This window comes from Falco naumanni, chromosome 1, assembly GCF_017639655.2.
Source record: "Falco naumanni isolate bFalNau1 chromosome 1, bFalNau1.pat, whole genome shotgun sequence".
Classification (NCBI taxonomy): Eukaryota; Metazoa; Chordata; class Aves; order Falconiformes; family Falconidae; genus Falco; species Falco naumanni.
Window position 1 is genome coordinate 52,442,871 of NC_054054.1, and position 18,479 is coordinate 52,461,349.

Sequence of the window (18,479 nt, forward strand, 5' to 3'; positions counted from 1 at the left end):
GATGATATGTATCATGAATTTTATCAGATGAAAAGAGACTAATACAGATTAATTTATTTATGTAAATTTAGGTCAGACTGCCTGGCATTTTGTTATAATTGAATACACTAATACGATCAGGGCTTCACCATCATTTATGTTCCATGTGGAAACCAACAAATGTACTGTTTTTAAGCAAAAAGAATTTTTATTTGCAAAGTAAAAGCCTTAAAAGGAAGCAAGTTTTCTCAGATACCAGCAGGATGATTACAGAAGTCTGCCAGTTGGTAATTTCCCCAGAGAGTGACCTGAGACTCTTGCCTGCAAGAAGTCCAACTTTCCCATATGCCCAGCCCAGATGGTAGCTGTGGAAAAGACCAGACTGACTAATAGAGCACTACAGACAAAGCAATTGGTGGGAGCTATGAGTTAGAAGGAAGCGTTCACAGCCAGTTAAACCTTGCTGATGCTGGCTCACACCCAGCAGGTTAGTTCAGATGCAATCAGGCAGACCAAGACCCAGGTTCAGCAGTATCTGTCACACTTGTACCTGTCCACTAATCTCTCAGCTTCAGGTGACTTGAACAGTATCAGCCAGGAGAGCCATGCAAAAGAGACAAAGAATTGAAACCTGGTCTCTTACTCAAGTGGTCCAGCTATTTCTCTTCACCTCTCTTATAATTTGATTATTTTTACAATTAACTATTATTATTAACTATTTAAATAATCAATTTCAGAATGCAAATTTTGTGTGAATTTATTTTCTTCATGTTTATTGGCACTGCATGGGAGGAGTAACAAACAATAAAAAAAAGGTAAGGCTTGAAACAATCAACTCGACACACAGGTTTCCTGACAAAGTTCTTCTGAGGCATATTTTCAGAAAGTGGGCACACAATAACACTGTACAAGAACTCTGGCATCCATTCTGGACTGGTCATGTCTCACTATCCTCCTCTGCCTCCATTTAAGCTATGAGAGTGTGGCTTTTTTCTGCCATGGAATACTGGACAATTTCTGTCATCTATGAAGTCTCCTCCATTAAACTTCTATTTCCCCTGAAAATTTAGCTGTGCCATTTTTTGTTTTTATTGTTAAGCAATGTGCTTTATTATTTGAACAGTCTAAGTGTCATTTTATTTCACTTATGCGTTGATAAATCTTAGAAAGATTGGATGACAAGAAAATTTCATTTCTTTTCTTAAAATAAGTATCCACAATAAGGAACAAAATAGCCTGTCATTAGCACTGAAATTCTACAATTAGAAAACACCACCTATACAAATCCTATAAAAATCTTTCCCTCCTAGGATTTTGTCAAAAACTTTTTGATACCAGAGTTCTAATTGCATTAATCTTTCAAATGGTCTTGAATGAACTACTTTGTATTGGGAGTTTTAAAGTTATAGCGATACCTGAGATAAGCCTGAACTAGTTGGTTTAGGTATCACAAGCATTTACATTTATTATCACTGATTAGCCCTTGGGGAGAAAAAACTAGGTGAAGCATGCTATAATGCACAAAGCCAGAGTGAGAGGTCCTTTCAGCAGTGATAATACTGCCTTTCATATACATAAGCATTGTACACCTTTGAAGCATGATGAAAACCCGTTTTGCTTTGAGGTGCTTCATGAGAACATTCGTGCTGTGCAATATAAAGCACCTAAGCCAGATGTCACAAGCTGCAGCAAAGAAAATTCTGACTGGATATAAAGAAAAATCTTTCCACAGTGGTGAAAACACCTGGCACTGGTTGCCCAGGGAGGTTGTGGACTCTTTACCCTTGGTCATGTTTAAAACTCAATGGCACAAAGCCCTCAGTAGCCTGAGCCAACCCTGAAGTCAGTCCTCCTCTGAGCAGGAGTTTGGACCAGATGACCTCCAAAGATCTCTTCCAACCTAAATTGCCCTGTGACCCTCTTCTAGCTGATGCAATAGGTTCAGACAGATGGAAATGATGACTTTGATATCCATTAGCCTCAGACATATTAATAGTCAACAGGACTTCCCACTATTAACTGTTCTGTGTCTTTTTTCCTCTTTTGCTCCATTTTCTGAGAAAGGCATATTGAAAACACAGCTTACGCCTCAAATTGTATAAAAGAACAGCAAAAATCAAACATCCAGTGCAACCTCTTAAAATCACTTGCAGGAACTTTTACTGACTTCTACAAGTACAGAACTGAATTAATCCATTTGATTTAAGCAGAAACGTCTTCTTAAAAGACCAAGTTTACCTAACAAACATGAACAAGCAAGGGGCATAGCACACCAGATCTTAACTGACCAGAAACAGAGAATCGGAGTATCAGAAGCAGAAGCTGCACGCTCTTTGCTGCTCTGCGCTACCTTTTCATGTATACCTTCCAAGTTAACACAACATAGCTTCCCTCCCTTTTTCTTTTTTTTGTTAAAAAAAAACAACAATAAATGATACAGATCTCCATGGACCTTCCCACATGCTGGTCTAACAAAATCACTACAAGTAAGAAACAGCCAAAAATGAAAGTCATAGAGATTGCTGAATGGTATAACAGAAATCTTGTATTGAGAAGAAAGAAAGAAGCAACCCAGGAGATGCCATGAACTGAAGAAGGACACTTACAGCATTTAGCCCACAGAGCTGGTAGCAGCCCATGGTGACGACCACCGTAATGATCTGCCATCGCGCGGCACGGGTTCTCAGCAGCTGAAGTATTGACACTAACTTGGTGTTTCTTTGGACTCGAGACTCTGCCAAAACGTCTTCTACTTCCTGAGACACATCATCTTTCCCAAGGAAAGTCTGAAATGCTACAAAGAGAGGACATGTATTTCAGGCCAGGCACTTGGCACTACGTGTGCACTTACAACAGACTTGTTTCACAGAAATGAAAACGTGTGACACAAACAGGACACATACATGGGCTACATATTAATTATTCTTCTGCCAATAATATCATTCTGCTCTGGGTATGATCTGGCTCATCCCTGCAACTGGTCTCAGAAACTGCAACAAGAGTAGAAATTATTTAGCACCCTACCAGATCTCTCCTTATATTATTTCATATGTATTTTAATACAACCTAGGGTCCAGTGCAGTCAAACCCCTGTGTAACCTGAAAAAAAAGGGTTTAATTGCAAAACAGTTCTGAACATTATTTGACTTGGCTACTTTTGCAGCCCAACAATACAGCAGACTTAGTTGCTGGAGATAGATTGGATAGAGAAGTAATAAGATGCAAAACCATAGGTAAGTCTGGTAAAGCAAGAAAAGGCAAACATTTGAAAGGAATAGCTATTACTCTTCACATTACCTCATTTTTACTAGCATATAGACAAGAATTCACTTTGTCAGGATGACTAATATTAGAAAGAATTACCCAGCGCGGTTCAAGACTTTCTATTTGTCAACACTGGAGACATGGGAGTGAATTTACCTGGCAAATGTAAGCAAACAAACAACCTTATCTCCCCAGAAAAACAGACCATTTAGTATCATATTATTGCACATCGATGACTTACTGAGATATCTTTCCACTGTGAATAATAAAAGCTTTCCATCTCACACCTCCTCCAAGAAGTAGTACAAAGAGATATCCCCTATTGGAGGTGGTGTACCTCCACCAACCCTGTTTTATGGATTTTGTATATGCTGATGATACTTTTGTCACAATCTTATGAACATACCCCAGGGGGGCTGGCTTTTTAAGAGATGTTTAAAACGCTCATCATCTTGGAATGACTGCAGAGAAACCATTACATTACATATACCCCTGCAGCAAGGCTCTACAACCCAGTAGGATGCTAACTCTAAAAACAATCCTTTACACAGCAGGTCACTTAAAATTGTTATTTTCATTAAGTGAATAAGTTGATTTAGTTCTCCTAAGAGTCAAGTCAATTTTTCTCTTATCCACAGCTTTGCTTAGTACTGCTTATAAATAAATGACCTTCACATTTTTCATTCAGTATACGTTCTTTTGGATCATCTTGACAGGATGGTCAAGAAAGCCAGAGACACTGACTAGTCATGGTTAAAATGCCCGGGCTCTATTTATGGTTTGAAGTTACAAAATTTTAACTTTACCCAGTAGGTGAAAAGGCCAAGTAGTGGCATTTCAATGTTGTGAGGGATAGGTCACACAAATGAACCAGTTTCTCCCCCCCCAGAGAACCCCTCTCTGTCCCTTTGGCAAATGCGCAACGCTCCACACTCTGCTAGCTCCCAGTCTGGCAGCATGAGGAACTCCAGCTCTGGGCCAAGATCTTCAGAGGCAGCTAGCACTTCTATCACATTTTAATGGGCCCTACATGACTCTGCTTAACAAGAAGGATCGTATTTTTAAGGGGTGAACACTGACCACCTCTGGGCATTGAGTCAATTAATAACATTTATTTATTCTGATATCCAGTTTCTCACCTGGGAGAGGAGAGGTCAAAATATTTTAAACCCTTGGAAACAGCATGAGATTTATTTTTTCACACAGGCCTTACAATCAGAAATGAGTTAACAAATTCAGACCTCAGAACCCAGAATTAAAGCTGCTGAGTTTTGTTCTTGTGCCACTGCCCATTTATTATTAAAGGACATTCTAAACTCTTGTTAAAATGAATGTGATGTATTTAAAGACACCAGTAAGAAATGTAAACTTAGAATAATGCATGTCTATGGTATGTTAAAGTCAATGCCTCATGCTTAAATTACACTTCCCTCAGTGTTTATTAGAGCACCAATAAAGAAAAATCCAGATAAAGATGAGAACAACCAGACATCTATCGCCACACTCTTCTCAGATTTTTAAGCATCTGGTTTATCGGTGTGAATTAGGTCAGTGCACAATTTTCTTTATTTTTCCTGTCCTTGGAATCCTCGGCATTACTGTAGGGCACACAAGTCAAAAATATAGGTGCAGTCAAGTAAAAAGAAAGCAATCTGTCTTTTCTGCACAAGGGAGCTTGCTATATTTCTAGAGGAACAAGGAAGTAAAAAATGCAATTACCAAAATTACCAAGTACAAAGCAAGAAAAATACAGACAACTCTTTCTTTTTCTTTCCTCCCTGGTACTAGGACCAGAGATTTGAATGTCACTAGGAAACTCTGACAGATACTTAAAATTACCAACAAGTCAAGAAATGCTAAGGAAATGCTATGCTATACATGCATAGTTTTGAGTAGACAACACTCGGTCTTCCTGGAAAAACACATTTTCCTGCTACTCAACAGATCTTCAATTTTCTTCCATTAACGTTTTTTCAGTACAGTAAAAATCACAATTTTATACATAATTAATGTGGAAATAAATTCTGCATTAGCAGGGAGATTGGAAAACTCAAAGGTCTTTCAATGTGTGATGTTCAATTCTATTCATTTTACATTTTAAACCTCTGCATTATTGGCACTGAGAAGTACTGCAGTCATTCCTCTCCCCGTTGCAGTGACTCATTTCCCTCTGTGACTGGCTGCTTCTCTCTCTAAGGAGGTTTTATTTTCACTTCATGCTTCAAACCATCTGAGGAGTTACAGTTGTAGCAACTTTTAGACTTTTCCCAGATTTCTTTTTAATTCCCTTGGATCAGAAGGTCCTAGATGCTCAGCTTTCAAATGTCGGGACACTGCCTTTATAAATAGCTAAAAAAGCGGATGGTTCCAATCAAGGGGAAAAGAGCTAGGAAACCCTTCCATTTACACTACCAGTTTTTATTCATCTCCTCTAAGTGAAGGTAAAACATTTGAAAGCGGTTCAAAGGTCTGAACAAAATCAGTCAGTACTGCCTTGAAAACCAGTTAGGCCTTTAAATTAACTGAAGACACTCAAGAACTCAACTACAAAGGGAACTACTAATTCTTTTTCCACTGTAGTACTTCCAGCACTGTGCAAAGAAAGCAGCTGTTATTGTAAAGACTGAATTAGCATTAGTGAACTTTGAGAAGACATTTTAAAGGATCAAAATGCTATTGTGTGATTTACAGGATAGAGACAGCCCCAGGCAAGAGGAGGCAGAAGAGAGAAATGGTCACAGGTAGTAGTGTGGGCTTATGCCTTTAAAAACTTAAAAATAAGCTGCATGAGTATTATTGTAATCTGTTTCCCAGGGACATGTTCACCTTCACTTCACTGATGATTAAGCATATTAAACCCAGTGTCTTTAACACAAAGCTTTGTCTACGCTCTGCTTAAACAGCATCTTTTTTGACCACTGTGGGAGACACAATACTGCGCTGGACAGACCGAGTCAGGCATCTCCTGTTAATGCTAGCTAGTATTCTGAGTGACAGTAAACATATGGAGTGCATTGCTGTTTGTCTCAATGCTTTTGAATTCAATACGTAGAATTGAATTGAATTCTGTAGAAACTTCATGTCAACACAAAAATATTTGGCAAAATGAAAAAACAGTTATTTTCATAAACCACTAATTTATTACAGTACTGAATAGCCATGAGACTAATTTAGATGTACATTGCCAGAAGACATTTAAATACCTGTTTAAATGTAGCAAAATATTAACTACTAGCATGTAGCAAAGTTTGAGAATAAATCTCAAATTTGCTATTCCAATTCAGTAAATATAACTGCAAGCAAAAGGTTTTAGGCTTTTCCCATGTGTCACTTCCTTCTAAGTAAAGCAACATACAGATCTTCTGTGAGTTATTATCCAGTTTGGGATTACGTCTTTATCTGCTCTTATGTCTGGTTTCACAGACCATCAATAAAAACCAGGTCTGTTCAGATTCACTTGAAACTAGCCAAGATGTACAGGTAAAACAAAATACCTGCATGCCACCCCAAAATAACACAATTGGTAAACTGAGTTGTATCAAAGGTCCAGTGACCCAAGTATCCTTTGTAACGGACAGGAGATTTAAGAAAAGTTTTGGTTTTAAACAGACACACCACAAACACTCCAGCTTTTGGCAGCCAGCAACCATTTGAGATGGAGCCTCTACCATAAGCCAGCAAATATAGTAGTCATGGCTGTCTCTTCCTTTCCAATAAACACAGCTTATAACGCTTAGAGACATACAAAACCCACAGATAAACAAAACTAAATCATGGATGTCCTTGTTGTCAGCCCTTACAACTTTATCTAAATCACTGGATTTGCAGTAATTTGTTCCTGCTGCAACTTTGGTTTTAATCTCTCTCCTGTCCATGTGGGCCCCATGAGGAACTTTGTAAAAAATTACCTACCTCCTTTTATAAATCAGGAATGGCCTCGCTCTTTCATCACATGAAAAGTATCAACTCTAATCCATCTTTCTAAGACTGATTCCTAAATCTACACTTCTTATTATACCTGTTGTAATGCTACTTTTATAACCATGGGAGTTTTAATGTATGACTGAACACACTAGATGAACAGACTTTGTATGTCACCAACAGATGTTGCTGTGACATTTTGTCTAAGTTATTTGACCCTTAAGACATTAAGAATATTCTGTTCTCTGGCAAACTGGGATGCCAGCTGAATTCCATTATTGATTTACAATGACCTGCAGCTGCATCAAAAATGCAAGTTTCCTCCTTCTAACAATATTCTCCAAAAGAAACACATAAACTCTCCAATTGAAAGTGTTTATAACCAATGTTGTTATTCATAAAAATATTCTGTTTAATCACACTACTACTACAACAACAACAACTGTTTTTATTTATACTACATCACTGCTACAGTCACAGACCAGGGGTCTACCTGGCATGGAACTAATAGACAACTCATGTCAAATTCCTGTCTTACTGTCCTACAGCTTGAATGGTAAACTGCCTGATTACAGCAGCAGGATTTTTTTCTTCCTGTTTCTACTCGTTACTCTCCATTCCTAGTGCTCTCTAGCAAGTGAGTAACAATCTCCTTCCAAAGACCATTTCCTCAACCATTTAAATAGCCATTTCTCCTCTGCTGTCTGGTGAGCATTATTAAAGAAGGATCACATCAGTTAAATACTAGGCATTTTTCTCCCTTCTGTTCTTACCTCAAGAGGACCATGTTAGTTACAGGACCTGGGCGGGGAGCTGGAATGGCTCCACCTTCTCCCCATTACTAGACTTTCAGCTTCCTGAGCAAAACAGGTTTACAGATTGTGTTGGTCCAGTCTACTGTTCTCCCCTCACAACATATAAATTAGTTCTCCCACATTCAGCAGTGAGACAGGAATACGGGAGACAGCTCAGCTCCTGTTGGTCCCAGTGAGTTGGATACAGACCTCCAGGAAGATAAGCAGATCCTTGCTGTTAGCATTGCATTTGAAAGCAGACAACTACAAGTCAGCCACGGTGTCTGTACGGCTGATGAGGCAGACACTGGCTCAGCCACCCACAGAATGCACTGTTCGCACTGCTAGAAGGGGAAAAGAAGGGAACCGGGTCGACCCCTGTTAATGGAACTCAGGAGACATCATTCATCTGAGGCCTCACTACTCCTCTGCTCACAGAGTAGCTTCATGGTGGTGTGGTTTATGCTTGCACATGATGTCTGCCTGCTCTAACCTCACTCCTTCTCTTTTTTCATCACTTACACAACACATTTTGGTCCTGCTCCCTCGTTCAGTCTCTTATTTTCCAGTTAAAAGACATGCTCTTTTACAGCTCTGCCAAGAAAGAGAACGAGGATGCTCATATTTTGGTAGTTATAGTCTGGTTATCTCCTGAGGACAGAAGAAAAGGAAGGACGAAAGCAGGAGCAGAACTTTGTGGGAACTCAATGACTTATATTATCCCACTGGATTTTTATTGCTCTAAAATGATTAGGAAGATTAATGTTGTCATCTCCATTTTAGAAGCTTTGACATACATGTACATTTTAGACTATTTCATAAAGACTAATGTAGTCATCTGCCTTAAATACAGCAGACCTTTTACAAATAACAGTTTTATATTTCTCCAACAAGATATAATCCACAGTGAAATGTATATTTGCATGAATAGCCTTGATCCGTTAGGGGAAAGAAAAAGGATTTAGTCAGAAGAAAGGCTTGCACATTTCTGAAATTAATATGCAGCTTTAACTTAAGAGGCAAATAATTTAAAAGCATTACTGTAGTCATTAAAAGGGAAAATACTGCATTGTCATTATATGGCTTACAAGCAGTAGGTTTTTTTAATAACCCACAGACTCCTCTGATCCCTCTGATACTCAGGCTTTTCCTCCCCCATTTCTGCAGATAATGCTAACATCCAGATGATTTTTCTTGATTGCTGATTCAAAGTTATTCACTGCCCTATTTTGTGAATTCCCCTCCCTACCTGCTTTCATTATTCCACTACCTTACTCCAGATATCCGAAACTTGGCTCATACCTAATCTGGATTTCTCCACATTCCCTGGGGTGGGGAGGAGGGCTCCAAACCCCCACTACTGGTCTAACATCACAGGAGTCCTCTGCCCAATAGTTCCATGAATCAAACTCCTTCCCCAGCTACTCACATGCTGAACAGAGATCCAAAGATCCTCTTGCTTGCAAATCTACATTAGGAGAGGGGAGATTACAAAGGATGTGCAATGGCAAGAAAATTGCTTGTGTTCCTAGCATGCTTCATAATAAGATACTTTATAACACAGAAGTATATGATGATATGATCTATGCTGCCTTACAGGTGGATTTTATGAACTCCAAAACAATGTCTAAGAATCATCCTTACCTGTTTTGCACCTGATATCCTACAGGCAACCTTGCCTGTTCAACAAGGTGGACAGTTCTGGAAGGATGGCTGCTTGACAGGCAAGGAACAGGAGAGAAATTCAGGGGGACGTATACATTTGACTTCCTATGGTCCTTTGCAAACCTCTGTCTAGAATCACCAGACCCTAGCTGTTCTGAAAGCTCTGTAAACTATACTCAAAATGAGTATCACTCTGTACTAAAATGTATCTCAGTATTAATTTCTTCTTTTAGAATTAATCAGGTCCAAAAGCTTCTACTGATAAGTAGTTACATTGAAAGGTTTTTTATACCAGTCTCCTCTTTTTTTTCTGAGTATCTAAATTTATAGTCTTTAAGGTGGCTCATGAAAGCCACCTTCTGGTAACCAGCAAGCCAATTGCTAAAACTCATTTCCCTTCAACCACCAAATAAGTGTGGGTAACTTTGCTCTCCTGATGTCTTCTACTCCAAGATCCACCTCCAATGCCCCTAGAGTAGCTTTCAAATCATTTTCAGAACATGTATGCTGAAAACATCCCGGATTGCAGCTGGCCCATTACCAGTAACAGTAAATGGTGTGAATTTCAAGGCAGGTGGTGCTATTTTACTGCCAATTTTTTACAGTTTTTAAACTCTACCTATGAGGTCCAGCATCACTGTGAGTGCTGAGGTTTCCAGGTGCTGTGGCAGGATTTCCAACAGATCCCTGTAACAAGTGTGACATTATGCAATAGCATTGCAGATCTGGACTCTTTGCCAGCCATAGTTTTGGAAATGTATCTAGAATTTATCAGGTAGAAATGAGCCAGTTTAAACTTGGCACCCAAAGGTGTTTCTTCCCAGCCCAGCTGCGGTGCTGCAGAAGTTACTACTCAAGAGCCAGCCTCAAGCTGCTCACTACTGCATCCCTGCTGGGTGCCCTGATCACGGCTGGTAGGCAAGCCCTATCCTTCACAGTCCCTGGAAAAGCTGTTCTCTGCCTCACTAAATCTCTGCTGACTCTGTAAAGCTAAAGAACTCTCCCCAAAGCCTTGTTGCTTTTGCACATTTTTTTTTTTAAACACTGAACTGTATCTAAACATCTCGGGCTCCAACATTTACAGAATTATTCATTCATCACCAAACTGAGACAACACAGGAGCCTCTTCATTAGAGTGCCATTTCTGCTTCAGAGAGCTCATCAAAACAAAAAAGGATGGTTTTTCATTTCATAGCAGAAGAAACAGAATAGAGTGAGTTGTACTAATTTCATGCTAAAAGATTACTACATTTAATTTTCAGGTGCTGATTCACACCTTGCAAGTAATTTTGCAAGCAACTTGTTGGTGACTAAAAATGTTAAGAGTTATATTCTAATGAAGTTTCTGGGAATCATTTTTAAAGTCCAGTTATATTCTGCAAACATTTTGGTATTATAATCAGACTCCTTCTTTGTACACTATTTTTAATGTGTCCTTATAATCAGCAAAAACAGATTTTCAACATTCTCTCAGCCATAATGAGATGACATCTTGGAACTCAAACTGATCATAGTAATTTTACTGGGGCAGAGTATACAGTAGCTGTGATGACATAAGCAAATTCTTTTATAGATAGAACCTAAAGTAAGAACAAAACACTCTGGTCTGTGACTTTGAAACTAAAGCAAGCTATATGGAAGCATCGGAAGGCTTCAGTTAAATAGGTGTATAAGGTTTTTATTAGACCTAGAAAGGTTATTGATTTACAGAAGCACAGGGTCAAACACACTGACTACTGAAAATAAACCGGCAACAGAATTGGTAGTTTTGTTAGCCAAACTAAAAACTGTAGAGAAGGAAGAGTCGTGAAGACTGAATCACCATTCACTCCCAAATGAACCCTGCACATAATGGCTGACACACAACAGCAAGATGATTTGGTTAGGTTTGCATCGCATAATGCTATAGGTTAACTTGTTGGAGAATTTATTTTAGAAAAAAATTCAAAGCAACAGTCATATTTACACACACACAGACAAACAAAAAAGGTGAGGGAAAAATAATTCCCAAGAGAATTTCTCCTATTGGAACAGTTCTGCTTTTACTGTGATTGCAGAATTTACTTAGCCTGCACCCCTACCATAAACTGCCTTTGTCGCAAGAAAGTAACACCTCATACCTTTTTCTGCCTTGCTTGTGTTATGTTTTTCAAGTAGGAGGTAACGAGGACTCTCAGGAAGAAAAGGCAGAATCATGACTTGTATCAATGAAGGAACAATGATTGCTCCAAATAAGTAAGGCCATCGAGATTCCTGTAAACACATGCAAACAGAAGTCAGTAATACCCTCCCACAGTGACACTAGGAAGAAAAATAGCTTTAGTGTTAACTTTTCATCATTCAACATATTGTGTCAATGAGCAGAGTAATGTCATTTGCTTGAGCTTAGTAAGCAGTCTGAAGACTTCCCCTGCAGATCATCTTACTCAAGGGCCAAGGAAGACAGAATTCAAGCTATCAACTGGCTGAAGAGACACACACAAGACAGCTGGAAAACAGCAATACATAAAATGTTCTTCTGCTCCTTCAGCATTAACAACTATACATGTAAAAATATGACATGTACTCAAATACTATTCTACAAGTCATCCCCACTCACAGCAGATTTCAGATACAACTTGACTTTGATAATTTTCTTTGAAAGCAACTGAAACAAAGTTGTTAACATCCTCAAATGCATTCATTATTTAAAACCAGCTACAGAGAGCGACCTGAGCAAAGCTCTTTCAGGAAAAGGCTGGGAAAGGTAGTAGAGAGCTCATCTGGCTCTGGGCTTACTCTCCAGACAGGATACTTTAAAGTAGCTGAAGGAGAAAGGTGCCAGCAGTATTATTTTCTCCTGCAAAATGGCCCTCAACCTGTTCTTAAGATACCTTCTGTTCCAACTGAATGGCAAGATGAAATGTTATACTCCTTTTCTCCAAGTTCAGCATTCATCTATTAAATTCAATGTTTTCTAATCTCAGACTTGGTTCTTAATTGAAAAGCCTGCTGAGACTTCAGTTGGCCTACTGTTCAGGAATCGTGTCTAGCACATTTTCAAAAGCTTGGCTAGATCAAAGGCAGATTGCACTGCATCCTTGCTGACTGAGCTCCAAGAGGCACTGGGGGTTTGGATCCTGTCCCTTCATCAGAATGAATCTATTTATTCAGAACCCGTATCTCCCTAAACAGAGCTGGATACATTTTATTTCAATATTATTTTTTCACAGTCAAATCAAAGGTCAAAAGCCCCCAAACTGTTTTCTGTTGATAGTTTTTATGTTATATACTCCTACTTCAGCAATGTCTAAAATACCATGTACCACATGGTACGGGGCATAATCCAAGCCCCAAACCTGAACCTGGGCCTGAGATAACTGAACAAGTCCCAGGCAGAATATGTGGGGTATCTCCTAATCAAACTTTTCACTTGTCCTTTAAGTGATAGAGATCTTTTCTTTTTAAATATCTCCTGGATGGGAAAACAACTTGAGAAAGGGATTTTTTCGAACCATCTAAAGCTTGAGATTATTAGTCTTCCTAAGAGCCTCTATTACCATGAAGACTTCAAGATCCTGTTTCTTCATTCCCAATTATTTTTTTTTAATGCAGTTGAGTGGAGAACTTTACCTAATACAGGAGAATCAAGAGCGGTTAACAGTCTGTTTCTAAACAGATGAGCCTAAATCTTACTTCAAGAACCAGAAAACTGAACTAAGATTAAGACTTTAAGAACAGTTAATAATGATATAATCAAAGTAAGCACCTGTTTGTGAAGAATAACCTAAGAAAACAGGCAGTATAACTCATCAGTTTCAGTCTGTGTCTGCCTGGAGTAATTTCCTATAATATAAACATATTGAGTGTAGTGAGGCACTGGCACAGGTTGCCCAGAGCAGCTGTGGATGCCCCATCCCTGGCAGTGTTCAAGGCCAGGCTGGATGGGGCTTTGAGCAACCAGGTCTAGTGGAAGGTGTCCCTGCCCATGGCAGGGGGGTTGGAAATAGGTGATCTTTAAGGTCCCTTCCAATCCAAACAATTCTATGGTTCTATGAAACACACTTGCTATGTACCATATAAAAATATATATATACAGCATGATAATTTCTTACAATACTTCCAGATTAAAAACTTACTCTTCATCGGCACATCATATTTTCTTTATATATGATATATAGGTTCTTTCCATAATGTCAAGGACACTTCTATGGAAAAAAAAAGTATCCTCTGTATATTGTTATTATGAACACTGCCTACTTATGGAGACTTACTTGGAATATGCTTATATGCCATTTAAAGTCTCCCATAGTGTATGTTTTTTCAGTTGGTCCATTTCTCTCAAATAACTCTTCTGAAAGTGTTTTTTGGAAAAAGCTATGAACAAGACTGCACCTCCGAACTTACCCTTCACAATAAATAAGAAATCCTGACAGTCTAATAAAAAGTCCTCTACTTCCACAAGACACTGAGCTTCCTTCATTTCCTATGAAAGATTTCTGATTTACTTTTTATTATGCTGACTTTTAAAACCCTAAGGTAAACAGTCATAAATATGTTCCCACTTGCCATTGCTGGTATGAGTTGATCAGTAAGCCACTGAAGTCAATGGAAACTTCTCCATTCATATCAAAAGTTTTCGGGTGACACCTGTTTAACACTACAGAACATGTGTTCTACTTGCCTTTTTCTTAATTTACATTACCCACATTCAAATTCTTCATCACTCTACAGAAAAGGGCTAAAATGAGTTTAAAAGATCCATAAAAAATTGCTGAAAATCAAGCTGAACTAGACCCTATAAAAAGAAGTAAAAGAAGCAGGGGGGAGGAGGGTTCCCTAATGTCTTTAAGAAGGAACAGACCAGGATATAAGCTGGGACAATGCTCAGAAACAATAATAAGGTAAAGGCAAAAGACAGTGTAGGTGTGATTTAGAAGACACGTTAACACTTCATCTCAGCTGTCATCAGTAAGGAGAAGCACACAGGCACTGCTGAGAGAATTGAAAACAATCACATCCCATTTTATCTCAGGAAAAACTTAAAAAACCATTAAATATTTTAATTACAGGGGACTTGATTCATCACCTGCTTGGAATCAGTACAAATAACATGTCAAGACAGTAAAATTTTAATTTTGAACTGTCACATTATGGATATTTGCTTAGGCTGGAGCATAAAAAACACAGTTTTGATGTATTTACAAAAGGCAGTTAAATAGTAGAGCAATTTTGACAACCACAGACTCATTCAAAGGTTGATATAATAAAGAGCAAAACTGCAGAAATACAAGGGGGGAGGTGGGGTGGATAAAGCATGACATGGATTTATCAACTGCAAATGAGACGAGATTAAGCTATACCAAAATACAGTAAAGCGAATGTTACCATGTCAGAGAACCATCAGCTACAATGCAGAAAATGGAACTTACTATAACAATTAAAAGATGGAAAAGAAACTTATATGGGGAAATGTTTACAGGCACTGCTGACAGCTGAACTACTGGTTCATATATTACCTATTTAAGCATCAGTTACATGTAATATTTTCACTAATTAGGAAGAATTTATAGAATTTGAATACACAACACAGAAAAGGCTAATATACACATTGATATAAAAATTTTAAAAGGGAGAACTGAGTCATTGACAGGGTCATACAACAGAGATGGGAAGGAATGCTGTACTGCCCTGTATGTGGGCACTCAGTTTTTGAAAGATCTAGTGAGGGCAATTAAGTATCTCAGTATAACATGTATGACAGGATCAAAAAGATGGAGTACAGACATACACAACTGCCAAAAGCTCTGCTCTTTCTCTCTCTCTAAATAATTTCATTTATTTATTTCAAAAGCATAATTTGGACATGCATCCCATGCAAGTATCAACCACTACAGCACAGTCAGGCTTCTTGTTTGTTACCCTAAGTTTGGTCTTCTGTGCTGTGGAGACCCTCACGTCTAGCTGAGCATCCTTGATCCCAACTGCCCCAGGGCACACTTCCCACATCTCTGCTCCTGTCCATTCTAGAGCCACAGGGAAACTACTGCACCCCAAACACAAGCCCCAGACACCTCCTCCTAGGCAGCACCCTGCACACAGGGTAGCACATGGTACTGCCCCATCAACTCCAGCCCCACCTCGCACCCCAGCATAACAGCCACGCTGCCTCACAGAGCTACCAAGGGCTTGTTTAGCTTTACTGCTTGAAATGTGCAGCAGAACTTATACACATAAATACTCTCTCTTTTTCTTGTTCAGTGCACAGGACGACCTGTGATGTCTCAGTGAGCAGGTCTATTTACCAGTCACTATTAAATAGTACTTAAATATTAATTCTGGAATTAATTCCTTGGGGGCTGTGGCGGTGGTGGTGGTTATGATGGGTTTACTACAGTGCTAAACACTTTACAAACAGCAGTGATTTTTTTGTATAATACCTTTCTCATTTCAAATGACATATTTTACTCATTTTATAAGTGGGGAGCAGAGACAAAGCCCTCTTGCATCCAATGCAAGATACTCAAAATGTCCAGGAACTAGTGATTTGGCAGGCTCTTCTTTTTCATGTTCCTATAAGAAGCAGGAACATATAATCATGCACACACACAGACAAAAAGAACTACATCTAGTATAATTTCCAGATGCCATGAAGCATCTTGCCTCACTTCCCACAGCAACCCCAGAAAGATGCAGGTCTCTGGGGTTTTTTGTGTCACATCTGTCAGTCTCACAGAAATATTCCATTTGCCATACAAAAAAATCACATCCCTACTCATAACAGACTGAGTAGACTTATGTGGGTGTGCAAAGTCGGGAAGACTGCACAAGTCCAACATTTCTCTGTTAAACTGTTACTGTGCCACATAAAACACACCTAAAGGTGACAGAGAACCTCACCAGCCTCGGGCCAAGGACTGAAAAAGCATTGAGATGGAACTAATTCCTTAGCATTAGAACTGTCTTTTCTTCCTTGAGTCAAGGGTATGGCACAGTGGTGACGATCATAAGGCAGCTGAGAACCGAGTACTTCCTTATCTCAGGCTTCATGCGCAGGGCAACTACCTTCCTCTCACCTTCCCTGTGCCCATCCAGACACTGCCCTACAACCTCCTCTGGCTGCAGAGTGCACTTACCTCCCCGTCTCACAGCTGCATCCCTGCTGGATACAATTTTCTTTTTGCATGACCATTTCTGTAACCCACTTCTGTCAAAATGTGTTTTAATAACAGTGTTATGGATTGCTTACTTTCTCGTTTAAAACAGAGGCAACCCAGATAGCATGCATATTTCACCTCTGTTCTTACACCCACACGTGTGTTTATTTTTATACATCATTACTACAGATACAGGTCTGACAACAAGATTACTCAAGTCTGGGTATCTTCCCAGGTATTAAACAGCACAAAATGTTACCAGACTTAAGGCTGTACCACCCTAATCTAAAACTTAAAGAAGTCAGCAGCAGGTTTTTGTTACTGAGAAAACCACCTTTGGATCAGGACTTAAAACAGCCTTGAAAGTGCTTGGTGTCCAAATCCCATGATTTGTTCATTAAATTGCATGTTAGATCATGTTGTACATATTGAGAGGGAGAATTAAAGTGTCTGTTACAAGTTCCCAGGAGGCGCTTTGGTCCAACCGTTTATTGGAGTAACTAGCTTCTTACTGCACATTTAAATGGCATAATTTGTCTTCACTGCTTATTCATTTCTGAGAAAAGCAAAAATTTCTGAGAAAAGCAATGGGAAACGGCAAGCTTTCAAATTCTGATTACGATCAGCAGCCAGCATATATACTTGAGCTTCTTTAGAAAGAAGTATTAGAGGTATGTTGGAGTTATAATTTCTGATAAAACTTCCTTTCAGCTATGCATTTAGACTCAGGTTAACTTCTATAAATAATAAAATATAAAATAGTAAAATAAACTAATTGAAGAGGGTAAAATTCAGTTCCTCAGACATGAGCATACAGTATCATTTTGATGCCCTAGGGTACCTCAGATGTCCCTGTGGGGCTGGCAGATGCAACACACAACTCCAGAGACCTGCATCCTCCTGAGGATGCAGCAGGAGGTGAAGCAAAATTCCTCACGGCATCTAGAAATTACATTAGAAGCAATTCCTTTTCTGTGTGATCATATTTTGACAAACTGAAGTTATAAAGGTTAGACTAAGATATATTAAGGTTAAGAAAAATATTTAAAAGAACCCCAAAGCACATTCGTTGTTTTAAAAACAACTGAAACAATTGCATGTTTAATCTTGACACTTTTTAAATGGCAACAGATCTGTTTTAAACTTTTTTTAAAAAAAATCTCATGATTTGATATTTACTTTAAGAAATCCCTCAAAACACTGATCAGGAATATATGTCCTGATTCTTCTTTTTTTTCCAGTGGTTTCAAAAGCAAACGAAGAAACAAAAGGCTAGAAAATACACCCTACTACTCAATATGATACTACTACCTTATGATGCTTGACTGATTTTCCACAGCATTAATATCAGATTTGTAAAGGACGAATTTACATATTAGGACATGAATTTGCAATAATGAGTGATTTTATAAAGGACAATGGAAATTAAAACTGAAATGTTAATCATCTAGAACCTTCAAAAAAGTTTAAATGGTACTGTCTCCCCAGTGCGTGAAGCACACTGGGAAGGAAGTCACAGGTCAAATAAATTTAGATTTATTGCTTAATAACACACATATAAATATTATCAGATACTCAAGCATAAGACAGGTAAATCTAAAATGTTTACTTGCTTATAAACATCTGAAGCAGAGTCCAATTAATGCAGGGCAAGATGAGGATCAGAGACACTGCCTGTTATTAGGTCAACTATAATAAGTGAAAAAGTCCACCTCTGTAA

At 38.7% G+C, this 18,479-nt stretch overlaps 1 protein-coding gene across 3 annotated transcripts in view; it reads right to left on the minus strand.

Moving 5' to 3' along the window:
* SLC2A9 (solute carrier family 2 member 9) overlaps positions 1-18,479 on the minus strand; it is a 107,251-nt gene that overhangs the window by 56,499 nt on the left and 32,273 nt on the right. For all 3 annotated transcript variants that reach the window (XM_040594041.1, XM_040594031.1, XM_040594022.1), the window contains 2 exons: positions 11,744-11,876; positions 2,586-2,773 (listed from right to left, as the gene is read on the minus strand). In XM_040594041.1, coding sequence (XP_040449975.1) covers positions 2,586-2,773; positions 11,744-11,876 — 321 coding nt within the window. The remainder of the gene's footprint in view (positions 1-2,585; positions 2,774-11,743; positions 11,877-18,479) is intronic.